The 13,623-nt window shown below is 45.4% G+C and overlaps 2 protein-coding genes across 2 annotated transcripts; one reads left to right on the forward strand and one right to left on the reverse strand.

Annotated features, from left to right (window-relative positions):
* Positions 1–249: 249 nt before the first annotated feature.
* On the reverse strand, positions 250–4,865 carry LOC113454550 (arylacetamide deacetylase-like 4). Its single transcript, XM_087914776.1, has 4 exons — positions 4,518–4,865; positions 3,625–3,841; positions 3,483–3,546; positions 250–1,872 (listed from the first exon to the last, which is right to left on the reverse strand). The coding sequence occupies exons 1-4, from the start codon at positions 4,698–4,700 to the stop codon at positions 1,098–1,100; spliced, it is 1,239 nt and encodes a 412-aa protein (XP_087770902.1). The 5' UTR covers positions 4,701–4,865; the 3' UTR covers positions 250–1,097.
* Positions 4,866–7,518: 2,653 nt separating this feature from the next.
* On the forward strand, positions 7,519–12,428 carry VAMP3 (vesicle associated membrane protein 3). Its single transcript, XM_026722084.2, has 5 exons — positions 7,519–7,604; positions 8,788–8,863; positions 9,630–9,788; positions 10,156–10,207; positions 11,257–12,428. Coding segments are annotated over exons 1-5 (309 nt in total). The 5' UTR covers positions 7,519–7,602; the 3' UTR covers positions 11,277–12,428.
* Positions 12,429–13,623: the final 1,195 nt, after the last annotated feature.

Raw genomic sequence — 13,623 nt, forward strand, 5'->3', positions numbered from 1 at the left:
TTCCCCATTATGCCCGCAAGGCCAGCTTCACACGGCGAGCGACACCCAGAAACGCAAACACAAAAAAACCCAACAACCTGGAGTGTCCAGAATGATCTCCAACAGCAGCCTGAAGGGATTCAGGAAATTAAAATAAATAAAACCACACGTTTATTTTGTCTTTTTATTTGCTGGGATGCCACAAGAGGGTATTGGAACTCAGCCGGGCTTACGTTTAATGAGTCGCTGCCGAAGAGTTAAATTGTTCATTTTATTTTTATTTATTTATTTTGTCCAGTGTGCATTTGATAATATATACAAGTATAAACATGATTATGAGTACGATACATGAAACAGATACGAATAAAAGGGAACATTAAGACAGGGACGGTAGGTACATTGGTGCACTAAAGGGATTTATTCCCACGCCTTTTGTCTTCAACGCAACGCATTTCTGCAGTGGGAAAAGTAAACTTTACACTTCATCAAGAAATACTACATGCAGTTTTGGTCACCGTGATACCAACAAAATTGGAGACTTCAGAAAGAGCGTAGCAAAGAGCAACAAGTAAGTTTAGGGGACGGGAGGCTCACACCTGTGAAGAATGGGCGCAAGAATTAAGTAAATCTCGTTTAATGGAAAAGAGGAGTACGGGGGGCCTTAATAGCAGTCATCCAATATTTGAGGGGCCGTCATGGAGAGGAAGGAAGCACCTCAAAGAGGACAAGAAGTCATGGATGGACGAACATAAAAGCGGTCCATCACTTCAATCAGAGTAGAGCTGAAAGGAACCCTGGAGGTCTTCTAGTCCAACCCTCTGCTCAAGCAGGACTCCCTATACCATTTCAGACAAGTGACTGTCCACTCTCAAATTCTGAAAGACTGCTATCCCGTCACCTCCAAACAAGTAGGAATTTTATGATTGTCCGAACAATCCCCCAGTACAGCAACTTGCCTGGAGCGCCATGCATGCAAGTGGAAGAGGTGGCACGCTCCTCGCACCAATGGAGTTGTGCATGGGTGCCTGTCACTCTCTGTCTCACAGAAATGCACGCACCAGGCAAAGGTCACCAAGCTGGAAAGGCAAACAAAACACGAGAAGGAGGCTGTTGGGTTTCTAGTACCGTTCGAGGAATTGGATTATGCTTTTGAGACCCCTCCTCGTCCCGGGAAATTCCAGGGGCCCAAACCCTACGAGCAATGAGATCCCGTGGAATCCATCCTCCAGGTGATGCCAGGTGACGGACACGCCATTGTCTTCCAGCCGTTTCTTGTACAGCAAGCCTTCGTCTCGTAAAACGTCGTACTCGCAGGTTAAAAGGAATGTCTCTGGAAACCGGCGTAGGATGGCGTCCTCCGTCAGGAGTGGCGAAAATCTGGCCTCGAAAATTGCCACGCATTCTTTGAAAAGAGCCTCTGAAAAGCGCCCAGGTACGAACGGCACGTAACCTCGGGCTTTAAATTCTTCTGGAATATGTTCGGCGCTGATCCATTTCTGGTACTTGATCCTGAGCTTCTCCGGGACATGAGCGTTGAGCATCACTGCATCTGTGCCCGAGGTGTTTCCGGTGACATAAATTTTGCCAAAATGGCTGACTTCTGTCTTTAATAAAAGGGGCACCCATTGGTTTTGCTGGTAAGAAGGCAGGTTGAAATCCAGAGCTTGGAGGAAAGGAAAAGCGAGCACGTGGGCCCGGACCTGGGGCAGGTCCTCTCTGAGCACGAGTTGTTGAGACATGGCTGCCACGAAGGAGCCTCCGATGCTATCCCCACCCAACACGATCCGCTGAGGGTCCACGCCGAAGTCCCCCGCGTGCTTCAAAAAGTATGATATGGCCACATAGCAGCTCTGCTGTTGAGCTGGGTAGGGGTGCTCCGGTGCCAAGGGATACCTAAACCAACAGTGAGGGAAAAGGAAATCTTTCAAATTAATTTGGCCTTCCTGTTGCTAGGATTATTACCGTGTTTCCCCGAAAATAAAACCCTGACGTGTATTTTTTTACCACCGAAAAAAGGCAACAGGTCTTATTTTCGGGATTTGTCCTCCACTGACTAACCTCACTTGTGCACGTCGCCCTTAGTCTCCTTTTCGCTGTCCGTGGCCTTCAGGAACTTCTTCTTCTGCAGCCGGCAGGGCTTTCGTGAAGGTCTATGCAGCCTTCAGGATCGATCCGGAGCTTTCTTATCAGCTCCAGAGGCCTTCTGCTGGCTGCAGAAGAAATGGGCCAGCTGGCAAGGCAGGTGTGAGGGTATGTGAGGCCTGGCTACAACTCTCCAAAGATAAGTAATAGGGCAGCTCCACCCTCCATCTCCAGTCTAGCTTAATTTTTACCCATGCATTCCGGAGTGAGCAGGGTCTTAATTACAGCTTATTTGGAGGGGATAGGGCTTATATTGGGTGCATGTATAAAAATCAAGCTAGGACTTACTTTCGGGGTAGTAAGTAAGTAACTTTCGGGGTTGTATTATTATTATTATTATTATTATTATTATTATTATTATTATTATCCTTTTATTCATTAAACATGAAACTCAGTCAACTGAACTTTTAAAATTGTATCATAAATGTCATTGACTGGCACTGATGGTTCATATGCTTTCCTGCCAGCATAATAATAATAGTAATAATAGTAAGCTTTATTTTCATCGTACATCATACAACAAATTTCATCATACAACAAATTTGGTTTAGCCTCTACTGGTGCAATCCATAACAAAAATACAAGACAACATTTATATTATAGAGCAGTGGTGGCTAATCTTTTGGGGCAAAGGAACTGTTCAGGTAGCGTCGGAGGATATAAGCTATTCCAAGTAGGGTAGTTTTTTGTAGAATCAGGGTATTCAAGTCTGATAAATTCAGAATTTCCAAATAGCAAGGTAGCCCTTTCAGTATTTCTCCAAGGGCTACAATTACAATTGGGATCACACACTATTTCTTTTTCCAAAGTCACTCAACTTCAATTTGTAAGTCCCGATACTTTGTGACTTTTTCTTGCTGCGTGTCCACAATTCGTGCATCATCAGGTATTGCAATGTCAATGAACCAACCCTTTTTCTTTTCAACGATTGTTATGTCAGGTGTGTTGTGGGTCAAGTGCCTGTCCGTCTGAATTCTGAAGTCCCACAAGATCTTGACTTTTTCATTCTCCACAATCGTCTCAACCTGATGTTCCCAGTAGTTGTTACTATACTCAAATCCAGCCTTTTGGCACAGTTTCCAGTGAATGATTTTAGCAACTCTGTTGTTATTATTATTATTATTATTATTATTATTATTATTATTATTACTAGTAGGAGTAGTCATCGCAGTAGTATTGTAAGTATTGTTAGTATTGTAAGTATTGTTAGTATTGTTAGTATTGTTAGTATTGTTAGTATTGTTATTAGTATTGGTAGTATTGTTAATAGTATTATTATTAGTAGTATTAGCATTAATAATAATAATAATAGCTGATATAGCAGTTTTATTTTGTTGCGAAATGAACCTGAGCTCTCTTACCCGATAGCCACGACCACGGTGGCACTTTCCTGGGCGAAGAATCGACACAGCCTTTCGTGGCTTTCTGAAATATTTAAAAAAAAAGCGTTAAAAAAATCTGAATACATCCATACATCAAACCGTCTGTGTTTGGAGAACTTACTGAAGCTTCCGAAAATGCCCCCTCCTCCGTGAATCCACACAAGTCCCCTCCTCTTCTCAGGACTTGGAGTTTTGGACTGGTAGATCCTCACCGGCACGGTGTCAAAAAGAGTTTCCTTGAGGCTCAAGTCACAGGGCCCCGGTGGAAATATCCCGTTGACCAGGAACCTCCGTACCGCAAGGGCACTGCAGATGCCCAGTTTTTCCAGGATCGGAGCCTGCTCAGTGCAAAAAAAATAAAATGAAATAAAGAAGAAACCACATAGAAAGATTCCAAGAAATGCTAATCAAAAATGAAAGGCTAATCAAAAACTGGAACAGAGCTGGAAGGGACCACAGAGGTCTTCTAGTCCAACCCCCTGCTCAATCAGGAGACAACCGTCCATTTCAATCAATCTATCAATCAGGAGAGAGCTGGAAGGGGCCTTGGAGGTCTTCTAGTCCAACCCCCACTGCTCAAGCAGGAGACTTTATACTACCCCAGATAAGTGTTAAACTGGACTCTCTGCTTTTTATTCAAAGGCATTTCACTTCTCCTCCAAGAAGCTCTGAGATTTTTGGGCTGAAGAACCGAAGAAGCTTCTTGGCTGAAAAACGAAACATCTTCAAAGAAAAACCAAAGTCCAGTTGCCTCTTCAAAAAAGACAAAGTGGATTTTGGTTTTCCCAGGAAATTCCCCTAACCAAATTGCTATTCCGGCCAGGAAAAAAACACCCGATTGATTTTATTATATTAATTTATTCCACGATTCAACTTTTATTAGGTTGGTTGTTTTTATACGAGGTTTTACCTTCTGTGAGCTGCTCTGAGTCGCCCTGTGCGGACTGGTGGCCACATAAATTCCCTACATAAAGGAATATTTATTTATTTGAAGCTAAGAATTGAAGCACTTACCGGTTTTTCCAAAATGCAGATGAGCAGATAGATGAGGCGAAGTTTTATCCCCTGGCTGATTCCTGGCGGTGTATGAATCCTGGTAAAATCGGAGTAAAGGATCCATCCGAGAATGAAAAATGGGACCGAAATGCAGAAATAAAATATCGGCATCCACAACTCTTGGCCAAATATCATTTCCATGTCGGAAGGATCCTGAAGTCGGATTTTCTAGGAATTTGGTCCAAGGAAATTGCAGCCCCAGTTTAATTTCCTTTATATTATTTGGGAGGTGCACGTTGCCACGTCGTCCTTTTAGCAGTGGAAAACAGGTGTGCACTTCGATTCCTTTTTTTGCATCCTTTAAATCCTGTAATTGGTCAGCCCGTGTTCTGAACTTAAGAACAGATTTACCTCTTTCCAAACCCTTCCCTGTTTGAAGATTACGCCCTCTGGTTTCGGTTTTCGTTGAACTTTTTAGATCACCCCGCAGATTGAATATTATTTTTGTCGATGACCCTCATTATGGAGGCGCGCTGCTTTGCCAGAACAATTTTTCCCCAATGTATCAGAGGTAGTATTCATCCGGTTCAGACTGGTTCTGTCGTACCGGTTGCGGAAATTTTGAGTAGTTCGGAGAACTGGCAAATACCACGAAGAGAGAACGGAGAACCGATAGGAAAAACTGAGAGAACCGAGAACCGGAGAACCGATAGGAAAAACTGGAATCGCACCACTAGTATGGAATGCATGTGTATGTCTGTCTGTATGTCTGTATATTTCTGCTGCTGAGTTGCTTCATTTGAGCCCTTGTCCAACGTACCCCTTCATCCTGGGAAAATTTATCCCACAAGGAATTAATCTGGCAATTCAGGAAAAATTGCAGACTGCCAGAGAAAACCCAGATTCTGCAACTGTTCTTTGTATGTTTTCGTCTCCAGGTCTTTCATCATCCTAATTGCTCTTCTCTGCATTTTTCCCCAAAGTCTCAATCTCTTGTTTTGTAATATGTGGTGACCAAAACTGGTCACGGTGTTCCGGGCATGACCTTACTAAGGCCTTGTAAAGCTTCCCAAGATGCTTATTCTAATTGTCAATTAATGCAACCTAGGATTGCATTGGCTTTTTTGGCCTCCTCCGCACACGGCTGGCTCAATATTGAAGGGAATCATCTAATAGCATTCCATTTAACGACTGTTTGCAGTTACAAGGGCCCTGAAAAAACGTGACTTACAACCACTTTTCACACTTACGACCTTCATGAGGGAAGGTTCTTCAGAAAGTACAAAACTGCCAGGAGAAATAGCTCGCTTAACCACAGACTTAAATAATTAGTATAACAGGAAAGTACTCCAAGTAACTGTAACATATCCACGCCCGAAGGGGCTTCAAAGCGGGGATATGGTACGGTAGAAATATTTGATCTGCAAAAGAGCTGCCAGAGCAAATAGCTAACTGAGCCAATGAAGGGTGGCCTAAAAATTGTGGCAAGCACAAAACATTCCGAAAAATAGGTGGTTCATCTAAGAAGTAGTTCACCGTAGGAAGCAAAAAGTACATGCTTAAAATGCACCTTGTGTATATAATTTGCTAACCATAATGCACCTATGTGATGTGGTAGGTTTAGGGAGGATCTTGGGAAACCCGTAGGAGGCGGTCAGAAGAGTGTGTAACCTCATAGTGCGTCAGATAATGGGGAACGAGCCAGGGTAGGGAATATTGATTGGAGATGTTTAGAGAGAACCAGTCCTAACGCTAGCCAAGCTATTAGAGCTGCTTCCCGCTTGTTGCAACAGAACTTTGAACAACTTTTATTGTCACATCGAATGTTCATTAATCAACCTTACATTAAAATGAGATTTGAAGGTCTTTCCTCTAGAAAGAGGGCAGAGAAGAGGAACCAGGATGGTTTTACGGGACTGGAGGCTCAAAACATACGACGAACGGTTGCAGGAACTGGGCCTGGCTGGTCTAGGGAAGAGAAGGACCAGGGGAGGCAGGAGAGCAGCCTTCCAAGATTTGAGGGGCTGCCCCAGAGAGGAGAAGGGGGGGGTCAAGCTATTTTCCAAAGCGCCCGAAGGTCAGACAAGGAACAACGGGTGGAAACTGAACCAGGAGAGATTCAACCTGGAAATAAGGAGAAATTTTCTGCCAGTGAGAACAATCAACCCGTGGAACAGAAGTTGCGGGAGCTTCGTCATCCCTGGAGGCTTTCAAGAAGAGACTGGACTGCCACCTGTCAGAAATGGTGTGGGGTCTCCTGCTTGGGCAGCGGGTTGGACTAGATGACCTCCAAGGTCCCTTCCAACTCTTATTATTCTACATCTACTTCTCTACCTGCTTGCCTTTTGCAATTGGTTCGTTAAGTCGGTCCACCTTTTAGTGACATTGAAATAATAGGGCCAAAACTTTTTGCTTTCGGGATTTCCTTTTTTTATTTATTTAATTTTATTTTATATTGTCAAGCAATTATTAGATAACAGGTATGAGTATAAACATGGTTACGAATACATGAAATGGATAAGAATAAGAAAAATAAAAAGAAACAACAGGACAGGGACGCCAGTAGGCACTTTGGTGCGCTTATGCACACCCCTTGGGAATGGATATTCTCTCCCTTTCTCTCTTCCCTCCATTCTTTTCTCTCCTTCCTTCCTTCTTTCCTTCCTCCTTTTATTTTTTATTTTATTTGTCAAGGAAGCGTTAGATAACAGGGATAAGTATAAACATGGTTATGAATACATGAAATGCATAAGAATTAAAAGGGGACATTGGGACGCTAGTGGGCACATCGATGTCCTTATGCACGTCCCTTACTTAGGAAAGGGGTGAGGTCAATAGTGGACAGTCTGGGGTTAAAGTTTTTGGGGTTTGGGGAAATCCCTTGCAGAGGGATTCCCCTCGCGCGCGCGCGCACACACACACACACACACACACACACACCAGCGGAGACTTATTCCCCCCGCGCAAAACCTGACCCAACCCGCCCCACGAGGGAGGGGTTTTGCAACGGCACCGCCCCGGGCGCACCCCGCAAAAAATCCCTGAAGCTGCGACTTTTCCTTTCTCCGCCTGTTTGTGCTTCAAAGCCACTTCCTCCGCCGTCATGTGAGTTTCCTCCGGGGGTCTTGGTTGTTGTTGTTTTTTTAAAATATATATATATTATTTTGCAAGCCCCCCCCCCTTCTCCCCGCCCTCCCCAGCGGCGGGGAAAAAGTTCGGGCGCCGCTTTTGCAAACTCTCATTTGCAACCGGGCGCCCGCCGCTCCGCTCCGGCGCCCTCACGTCTCCTTTCCTTCCATTCCCCAACAACAACCCCCCCCCCCAAAGCCCTTCGGGGGTCTCCGGGGAAGGGGGGGTAGAGAAGGGAAGCCGACGGGGTGGGGAAGAAGTCTAGGCAGGGCCGTGGCCGGAGGAGAAGGCCGAGACTTGCAGGCCGAGGGGCTGGGACGGGACGGGACAGGACAGGGACTTTTTAGGGAGTCGCCTTTTCTCGGCTCGCCTTGCATTCGGAGCTAATAAAGACTTGCTACCCAAGTGGGTCTGACTCCGGATCTGTTGCAACGACGTTGTTCTTTGGTTTGGTATTTGTTTTTTACCCCGAAAGGGTTTGGTTGCAACTAGTTGCAAAGAAAAGCGAAAGGGGAAAAACACACACACACACACACAAAAACCCGCTCGGGGCGATGCCCATTTCCGGGACAGGCGGAGCTCCGACCCGGCTCTGGCAGAGGAACCGGCCCCTGTTTCGGCTCCCCTGGCAGGCGGGGAAGAGAACGGAGAGCCCTGAGCCGCTTTGGCGGTGGGTGGGTGGGTTTGGAGGGGCTCTGGGTGTCTGCTGGGCGAAGCCCCCGGGGTGGTTTGATCCCGGCGGGTGGCTCTACTAGGAGGTTTTACCTGGCGAACCAGGATTGTCTGCGGGCTGGAATTGGGCTTCAGTCAGAATGGGGACCTTGGAGGTCTTCTAGTCCAACCCCCTGCTCAAGAATGAGACCCTAGACCATTTCAGTTCATCCATTATAGAGCTGGAAGGGACCTTGGAGGTCTTCTAGTCCAACCCCCTGCTCCAGCAGGAGATCCTATAGCATCTCAGACAAAATATGTCTGTCCAGTCTCTTCTTTCAAAACCTCCAGGGATGGAGCACCCACAACTTCTGGTGGCCAGCTGTTCCACAGGTTAATTGATGGTGGTGCGTGAATGGATACCGGTAACCCAGGTGAACTACCCAGTGTTTATAAATGGCCGCCTGGTAATAACCTGGCTTGTCTTTTTTTTATTTTTAATGTGGAGGTCTGGGGATCCTGTATCCGGCTCTGCCTCCAGCAGTAACCGACGTCTTCAGCAGACTCAGAACCAAGTTGATGAGGTAGGTATGGCCAGGTTCTTCAGAACCAGGATGGTGGGTGAAGCTGCAGCACCTTAGGATGGCAACCAGTTGATGACCTTCCTGAAGGGTCCATCATTGGAAGGACCCAACCAGGTGAGGGCTTCTTGAAGGGTCCATCATTGGAAGGACCCAACCAGGTGAGGGCTTCTTGAAGGGTCCATCATTGGAAGGACCCAACCAGTTGAGGGCTTCTTGAAGGGCCCATCATTGGAAGGACCCAACCAGGTGAGGGCTTCTTGAAGGGCCCATCATTGGAAGGACCCAACCAGTTGAGGGCCAAACCAGTTGAGGATTCCTGAAGGGTCCATCATTAGAAGGACCCAACCAGTTGAGGGCTTCTTGAAGAACCCAACCAGTTGAGGATTTCCTGAAGAGCCCATCATTGGAAGGACCCAACCAGTTGAGGTCTTCCTGAAGGGTCCATCAGTTGAAGGGCCCAACCAGTTGAGTTCTAGTCCAACCCCCTGCTCAAGCAGGAGACCCTAGACCATTTCAACCAACCAACCAATCAATCAGGATAGAGCTGGAAGGGACCTTGGAGGTCTTCTAGTCCAACCCCGTACTCCAGCAGGAAGACCCTAGACCCACCTCAATCCATCCATCAAAAAGCTTTAGGGTGAAGTATGGCTGATAAAGGGGGGGAAACCAACGCCATCTCCTGCTTGTGCAAGGGGGTTGGTCTGGAGGACCTCCGTGGTCCCTTCCAGCCTTTTAACGGTCCCGTGTTCTGAACCTTTTCTTCTAGGTGGTGGATATCATGAGGGTGAACGTCGACAAGGTTTTGGAGAGGGATCAGAAGCTCTCCGAGCTAGATGATCGCGCCGACGCCTTGCAAGCCGGAGCCGCTCAGTTTGAGACGAACGCGGCCAAGCTGAAGAGGAAATACTGGTGGAAGAACTGCAAGGTAAGAGGGCCTCTGAGGGGGTCAAGAGTTCAGGTCTTGCAGGACCACCCTTCCTTCCGCCTGCTAAGACGGTCCGTTCTGTGGATTCTCTGCTTCAAGAGTGGGGGCACTAGGACTCCCCTATTTAGAGTTGAAGAAAAGTGGGCTGGACTAGAAGACCTTCAAAGGCCCCTTCCAACACACGCTAGTCTATTCTACACTATTCTGCGTTTGTTCAGTTCTGCATTCTCTTCTAGCCTATTTCTACTCTATTCTTCCTGCATTCTATTCTTCATTCCTCTGTTATTCTATTCTGTTCTTATTCTTTTTCTATTCTATTCTGCATTCTATTCTATTCATTCTATTATTATTTTTTCTTTCTTTGCAGATGTGGGCCATCCTGATTACAGTGGTGGTAGTCCTTCTCATCATTATCATTCGTAAGTCTTTTAAACTGTCATGAAGACCTCTGGCCGGAAGTACAGGCAGTCCTTATTTAACGACTGCCCCGTTTAGCAACGATTCACAATAGTTACAATAGTAATGAGAAAAGGACCTTGGTGAATCAATAGTCACCTTTATGACCTTCGCAGTTCTGGTTAGCAAAGGATAGAAAGCTGTGGTATGATTGTAAACCGCTTCACTTCATGACCGAGTTGCTCATCCCAATTTGGTCAGAAAACGAGCACTGCCTGTATTTCTTGGACCAGGGACCGCATTTCCCTAGGGTACTGTTCAGTCACTGAAAAACAGTTCCCAGTTGTCTTGTGTATTTATTATTTATTTTGAATGCAATCCTTACATTGAGTGAAGATTGGGGTTTGCTACTTTTTTTTTCCTGCTGTGAGTTTTATACATTTGTGTATGTGTATATTGTGAGTTGCTTAGAATCACAAATGTGTTGTGAACTTTGGCAACTTCTAAGACATGTCGATCTCCCAAAATTCCCCAGCATGCAGTGTTGAAGTCCACCTGCCCCACTCCCTCTCTCTCTCTATTATTATTATTATTATTATTATTATTATTATTATTATTATTATTATTATTACGCTCTGATGCTAAGGACTTCCCTCCCCACCTGAAAAAAAGAAATCTCTTCCAAACACAAAACACAAGCAGAGGAGAGGCATTTCAGTTTCACAGCACCAAGCAGCTTTAGTACAGAACAGTTGAGCTAAGCCATGCCCAGGCTCCTTGCTGTCTCTACTCACACAGCAAATACTCTTGCAGTTTCCAAACAGCCCTCAACTCTCTCACACACTGACAAGACAGTAGCCAGATGAATACCAATGGATGCTGGTAGGCAGAGGCAGAATTTTTCTCCCTTTATTCTTCTCCCCAAAAACTAAGCCCCACCACATAGTTTCATAGTGAAGCACGGGTATCGAGCTAGTTGTATGTATACGTACATTAAATTTAATTTTAAAAATCATTTTTTAAAAGCAATCGCACACTATTGTTTTTGCTAATCTTTCTTTCTTCTTTGCAGTTTGGAGTGTGTATGGGTGACCAGCAGAAGATTAAAATCCTTGTTCAACCTCTAAAATTCTTCCATTTTGACCTGCTCTGTTGCCAAGCTTTTCGTTAAGGGTGCACAAATCATTTTATTCGGGACTGCTGTGTTTGATAACTCTTTATAGTTTGAGTGACGGACAGCTCAGAAGTACGCAAGCTGCAGGAGAAAAACTTCACGCCTCCATCTCGATCATGTGCTAAAATTGTCATTTCTTTGACAAATTCATATTATTCCTGTCCCGGTTAGACTGTTAGGAACCGAGAATCAGTTCATACTTCTGCTTTCCTTAAATTAATCAATTTTTTTAAAAAAAACAAACCACAATTGTGACATAAAAGAACCACGATGCCTTCATTAAATCACCACAATTTATCGAGGGGAGCAAAAGTGCACACACTACTCCTTTTTAAGCCGGATTTTTTTTAAAGTGTCGCGCAGAGATTTGTACAATTGGGGCACTTAGAATAACCGAAAATCTGGACGTATTTTGGATGCAAATCTAAGTCGGGTGTCTTGTTTGAACCCGAGTCGAACCGCTTATTGCACAGATTTAGTGGTTGTGATTTTTTTAACCCCAGCACCGTTGGAAGCCCAAAAAAAATAAATAAATCGCAATGGCTTTTCGGAAGGATTAGGTTATTTTTTTTGTAACCGTTGTTGTGCATTGCCAATTTAGTCATTCTGTTCCAATGAGCCTTATTTCTTTATAGGTTCAAGTCTCTTTGTGGCACGCTCACTTTTTCATTTTTGTATTTTGACAATTTAGCACCCTAAATAGCCACAAATACAGCAACAGCTGATCCCCATAAATTATTTGAGCTATCTCGTCAGATTATTTTTCTACTTGCCTAAGAAAACCTAGTTATATTTCTGTTTGGGTTTTTTTTGCCCCACCCAATATTTTTGTATAGCTTGAAAATGCCAGTTTGGAAACGCTGGAAAATAGGCATTTCCTACCCGGGAAGTGTAGTCATCATTGTCGTGTTTCCTACCCAGTTCCTAACCAAACTTGAACGGCTCTGTTTTTCTACTTACTAACAAGCAATCTTGGTTCTTTATCAGCCAGGCAGAAAAGTTTTCAACAGCCCGGTGAGTCAAGAAGCTGAACTTTTTATTGTAGCTATTTAATAAAGAGTGATTGTCAATCCGGTTTGGCGTTTGGCGATTCTTGGGGCTCGGTTGTCCTTGCGGGAGTCATCGATAGAAAAAAAAAAAAAAGAAGAAGTAGAAAATATTGCACAAACTAGCAAGGGCTGGCGGGGAGTCCTAATCTTCAATCAACCTGAAGGGACCCTGGAGGTCTTCTAGTCCAGCCCCCCTGCTCAAGCAGGAGACCTTAGACCATTTTGAAGGATCAGAATAAAGCTGGAAGAGACTTTGGAGGTGTTTTAAGAAGAGACTGGACAACCTTTCCTCTGAAACGGTTGAGGGTCTCCTGTTTGAGCAGGGGGTTGGACTAGAAGACCTCTGAGGTCCCCTCCAGCTCTATTCTGTTCTGAAATCTTAGCAGACCTTTCCCTCTTCTGTGGGGGGAACCAACCCACTGAAGAGGGCGAACGGATGTGGAGGCCCCCCCCTCAAATCGAGGAGGGTGGCATCCTAACCTTCCAAGCTGACCATCCTACCAGTGCTTTTACACACTCACGCACGCACCCTCCCAAGGGTCGTTGTTGACCTGTTGCACAACGGTCCCTTTTACTCAGCGCTCTTGAGATGCGTCGTCGTGGGCAGCTTGCTTACAAAAACAGCCTCAATCCGGCCGGCCTGATGAAATTAGCTCAAGCCATTAGAGCATGACTCACTCGCTCGATCTGATGGCGGAGACGGCATCGCTGTGTCCCTCCGGCCAAATGATGACAAATCGGCTGCTTTGCTGTTTGCCTGGAAGGTTCTTGAATTGCGCAGGAGCCTTCAAGGTGGGATGGATTGGGAGCCCCTCTGTGGGACGCCCAGAAGGGATATATGGCCAATCCTCAGCAAAGGGGGTGTGTGGGGGGGGGTCAGCTGGTATTAGCGTACTTGCTGGGTGTCACTGTTGCTTACGGGGTTTTGAACTCAGGAAAGAAAGTTTGGTCTAGTAGTTAAAGCACCAGATTAGGAGCCAGGTGAGTTCTAGTTTAGACTTTGGCATGAAAGCCGGCTGGGTGACTTTGGGCCAATCGCCAGGAAAAAGGGAGTTCTAGTCCAGATTTAGGCATGAAAGCTGGCTGGGTGACTTTTGGGCAGTCACTTTCTCTCAGCCCAATCCCCATATCACAGGATTCTTTTTGTGAGAAACCAGGATGAAGGAATACAGCTAGTCCCCTAATTCTGAAAAGCATTTCCTTTAGCAGTTCCTTT

The sequence above is a fragment of the Pseudonaja textilis genome, chromosome 18 (genome assembly GCF_049901715.1).
Source record: "Pseudonaja textilis isolate UNSWEBS1 chromosome 18, rPseTex1.2, whole genome shotgun sequence".
Classification (NCBI taxonomy): domain Eukaryota; kingdom Metazoa; phylum Chordata; class Lepidosauria; order Squamata; family Elapidae; genus Pseudonaja; species Pseudonaja textilis.

Coding starts and splice junctions, on each gene's coding strand:
- VAMP3 (XM_026722084.2), top strand. Junction 8,864..9,629: donor CTCAGAACCAAGTTGATGAG/GTAGGTATGGCC, acceptor CTTTTCTTCTAG/GTGGTGGATATCATGAGGGT. Junction 10,208..11,256: donor CCTTCTCATCATTATCATTC/GTAAGTCTTTTA, acceptor TCTTCTTTGCAG/TTTGGAGTGTGTATGGGTGA.
- LOC113454550 (XM_087914776.1), bottom strand. CDS start 4,700: ATGGAAATGATATTTGGCCAAGAGTTGTGGATGCCGATATTTTATTTC. Junction 3,547..3,624: donor GGGCATTTTCGGAAGCTTCA/GTAAGTTCTCCA, acceptor TAAATATTTCAG/AAAGCCACGAAAGGCTGTGT. Junction 1,873..3,482: donor ACCGTGGTCGTGGCTATCGG/GTAAGAGAGCTC, acceptor CTGTTGGTTTAG/GTATCCCTTGGCACCGGAGC.